Source organism: Eimeria mitis, genomic scaffold (assembly GCF_000499745.2).
Source record: "Eimeria mitis Houghton genomic scaffold, Emh_scaff892, whole genome shotgun sequence".
In the NCBI taxonomy this organism is placed as follows: Eukaryota; Apicomplexa; class Conoidasida; order Eucoccidiorida; family Eimeriidae; genus Eimeria; species Eimeria mitis.
In genome coordinates, this window is record NW_013576566.1 from 9,979 (window position 1) to 13,970 (window position 3,992).

The following is a 3,992-nucleotide window of genomic DNA, read 5'->3' on the forward strand; positions in this document are numbered from 1 at the left end:
TGCTGCTGCAGGAGCAGCAGCAGCAGCAGCAGCAGCGGCTTGAGGAAAATGAAGAGCAGCAGTTGCTGCTGCTGCAACACGAGAGCAGCTAAGCAGCAGCAGGCTGTCTGTGCATGTCCTGCTGATTGTTTGTCATCTTCTGTTGAAATTAATTTATTTTAATTAAATTAAATTAATTTATTTATTAATTTCGTCTTATTTCACCCCGGGAGACACACGATCTGCTGCTGCTGCAGTCGCTCCCGCTGCTGCTGCTGCTGCTGCTGCTGCTGCTGCTGCTGCTGCATGCAGCAAACTGCTGGCTGGTGTTCGTTCGTTTGGGGCTCTGTTTCGTTTGTTTTTGTATTTTTTGTTCTTTTTCCGTTTTTCTTATTTCTCTATTCCTGCAGCAAGTGCCACCAATAGAGCTGCTGCAGCAGCCGTCGCTCTCCCTCCTCGTGCTGCTGCTGCTGCTGCTGCTGCTGCTGCTGCAGCAGGAGACGCCTCCGCTCCGCTCCCACTTCTCGTTTGGTTTGGTTCCATCCCAGCTCTCTCTCTTTTTCTTCAGGAGAGGCAGCAGCAGCAGCAGCAACCGCAGCAGCAGCAGCAGCAGCAGCTGCTGCTGCTGCTGCCTCCTCTTGCTCTCCATCGAGCAGCAGCTGATGCTGCTGCCTCCGCCCCCCCTCCCTCACCCGTAGCCCCCGTATACTGCTCGTAGCAGCAGCAGCAGCAGCAGCAGGGTCAGCACCAGCAGCAGCAGTAACTGCAGCAGCACCAGCAGCAGGATTCGCACCAGCAGCAGTAGTAACAGCAGCAGCAGCAGCAGCAGTAGGATTAACAGCAGCAGCAGCAACAGCAGCAGCAGCAGCAGCAGCATCCCCTTCTGCTCTTCTACCTTCATTTGCACTGTCATGCTGTCTGCGGCTGAATCTGCTGCTGCGGATTTGTAAGGCCTGCAGCAGCAGCTGTTGCTGCCATTTGCTGCTGCTGCTGCTGCTGCTGCTGCTGCTGCTCTTGTTGCTGCTGCTGCTGCTGAGTTGAACGCGGCCCCATGGCGCCTCCATCCACCTCTTCCCGGCGCTCCGTTCGTCAGCGCCAGCAGCAGCAGCAGCAGCAGCAGCAACAGCAGCAGCAGCAGCAGCAGGAGCGCGAGCAGCTGCTGAACGGTCCCCGTAGGCCTTCACAGCAACGCCAACGACAGCAGCGGCAGCAGCAGGAGCAGCAGCAGGAGCAGAAACGCCAGCAGCAGCATAGGCAGCAGCAGCAGCAGTCGCAGCAGCAGCTGCAGCAGAGGCAACCGCAGCACCTGCAGCAGCAGCAGCAGCAGCAGCAGCAGCGACAAGCGCGGCGCTGCTGCGCTCGCGTTGAGGCGCTGCAGCTGCTGCAGCAGCTGCTGAAGCAGCTAAACGGCTGCTGCCGTCTTCCTATCGATTGGCTGCTGTCTTTTGTCACCGGTTTGTCTTCATTTATTTTATTTATTTTATTTATTTATTTTTTTATTTATTTTATTTATTTATTTATTTTATTTGTTTATTTGTTTGTTTATTTTGTTTGTTTTATTCGTTTCATTTGTTTTATTTTACTTATTTTATCTGTTTTGTTTGTTTTATTTATTTTGTCTCCTTTTTATTTTGTCTCTCTTCTTTGTTTTGTTTGTTTTATTTTTTCTTTATTTTTCTCTTTTCTTTCTTTTTCTGTTCTCTGTTTGTTTTTTTTTGTTTTATTTTTATTTTGTTTTTGTTTTTGTTTTGTGTGTCTGTATTGATGTATTTGTTTTGTATTTACTTTTTTTTCTTTTTTTTTGTTTTTCTCTGTCTCCTCTCTCCCCCTCCCTACTACTAGGGTTTAGGGTTTAGGGTTTACGTTCTAGGGTTTAGGGTTTAGGGTTTAGGGTTTAGGGTTTGTGTTTAGGGCGGAGTCGCTTAGAGCGTTTGCTGCTGTCTCTTACTGCTGCACCATCCCGCAGCTATTGCGGTGTATCATCAGGTTTTGCTGCTGCTGCTGCTGCTGCAGCAGCAGCAGCAGCAACAGCAGCAACTGCAGCAGAAGCAGCAGCAGCAGCAGCAGCAAGACAAGCAGCAGCAGCAAACAGGTGGCAAGATATACCCCGGCGGTTTGTATTAGGTAGACAGAAGCAGCCGCTGCTGCAGGCGGAGCAGTCTGCTGCTGCTGCTGCTGCAACAGCAGCAGCAGCAGCTGCTGCTGCTGCTCCTTCTGCTGCTGCTGTCGCTCTCAAGCTGCATCTCTACCTCCGCGACCACAGAACGAAAAACGGAGAGGTATCAGCCAAACCCTAAACCCTAAACCCTAAACCCTCAACACAAACCCTAAACCCTAAACTCTAAACCCTAAAGATCTTACAAACAACACAAAAGGCAGTCAGGGTTTAGGGTTTACGTTCTAGGGTTTAGCGTTTAGGGTTTAGGGTTTAGGGTTTAGGGTTTACGGCAAAAGGCGACATAGATAAAGAGCCCATCTTGTGAACCCCCTCCCCCCCTGCTGCTGCTGCTGCTGCTGCTTCCGCTGCTGCTGCTGTTGCTGCTGCTGCTGCTGCTGCTGCCGCTGCTGCTGTTGCTCAGAGTTTGGCGTCAGTGGCGTTGTCTCCGTCGATTCCCCACGAAGCAGCAGCAGCATTTGTTGCTGCTGAAGCATCCATTGAAGACAGCCAGGCTGTGCTGCTGCTGCAGCAGGGGCTGCTGCAGCTGCGGGAGGCACAGAGGCAGCAGCTGCTGCTGCAGCAGCTGCAGCAGCAGCAGCTCGATGTCCACTCAAAGGAAACAGAACAGGTACGCCCCAAACCCTCTACAAACCAGCAGCAGCAGCAGCAGCAGCAGCAACAGCAACAGCAGCAGCTGCAGCAGCAACAGCAGCAGCAGCAACAGCAGCAGCAGCAGCAGCAGCAGCAGCAGCAGCAAGAATATATAAATATGCGTGTGCTTGCTGCAGAAGCTGTTATCTGTATGGCACCTGCTGGATGGGGGCCCTCCTCCTCCTTCTCTCTCTCACAGTGCCTCTACCCAAATACACACACAGCAGCAGCAGCAGCAGCAGCAGCAGCAGCAGCAGCAGCAGCAGCAGCAGCAGCAGCAGGAGGGAGCAGCAGCAGCAGCATCTACGTGGGCATCTCTGGGTTTTCAGAGTCCTCTGCGTGACTTTCGTTTTGCTGGGGATCTGTGTCTTTGCTGTTTGCTGCTGTTTTCTTTTTCTTATAGAGCAGCAGCAGCACGCTGTCTGCTGCTGTGCAGACACAGCACTGCAGCAGCAGCAGAACTACCCTTCGCTATCACCCGTAAGCTTTTGTTTGTTTCTTTGTCTTTGTCTTTGTCTTTGTTTTTTTATTTGTTTATTTTTTTTTGTTTTATTTGTTTATTGAGAAGAGAAAGAGAGAGAGAGAGAGAGAGAGAGATTCAGCAGCAGCAGCAAAAAGACCAGCAGACACACCTGCTGCTGCTGCTGCTGCTGCTGCAGCTGCTGCTGCAGCAGCAGCGGCGTTGCAATGCTCATGCTGCTGCACAATTCGATGCTGCTTCTGTTTCTGCTGCTGCTGCTGCTGCCGCTGCTCTCCCTCCTCCTTCTGCTGCTACTGCTGCTGCTACTGCTGCTGCTACTGCTGCTGCTGCTGCTGCTGCTGCTGCTGCAACTGCTGCTGCTGCTGCTGTTTGTGGTGCTGCTGCTGCTGTTTGTGGTGCGTTTGTTGTGTAGATGTTAGTGTAACGTCGTGGCTGCTGTCGCTGCTGAACGAGGGAGAGCTGCTGCCTTTTTTTCTCCTCCCCTCGGTGTCTGCTGCTGCAGTGCTGCAGCCTGCTGCAGCAGCAACAGCAGCAGAAGCAGCAGCAGCAGCAGCAGCAGCAAAGGCAAGAGCAGAAGCAGCAAGAACAATGAAACATGGTGACGCAGCAGCAACAGCATCAGCAACAGATACAGATGCTGCTGCTGATGCTGATGCTGCTGGTGTTTAGCCTGCTGCAGGCGTTCGTTTTCTCTCGGTTTGTCTCCGCCTGGGTAGAAGCAAA

General features: G+C 52.2%; 1 protein-coding gene across 1 annotated transcript; it reads left to right on the forward strand.

The window, feature by feature from the left end:
* Positions 1 to 1,030: 1,030 nt before the first annotated feature.
* Positions 1,031 to 3,938, forward strand: EMH_0024810 (uncharacterized protein; the record flags this gene model as incomplete). Its single annotated transcript, XM_013502348.1, has 5 exons — positions 1,031 to 1,433; positions 1,891 to 2,258; positions 2,559 to 3,127; positions 3,225 to 3,268; positions 3,682 to 3,938. 5 exons carry the CDS (start codon positions 1,031 to 1,033, stop codon positions 3,936 to 3,938), a joined length of 1,641 nt encoding a protein of 546 aa, XP_013357802.1.
* Positions 3,939 to 3,992: the final 54 nt, after the last annotated feature.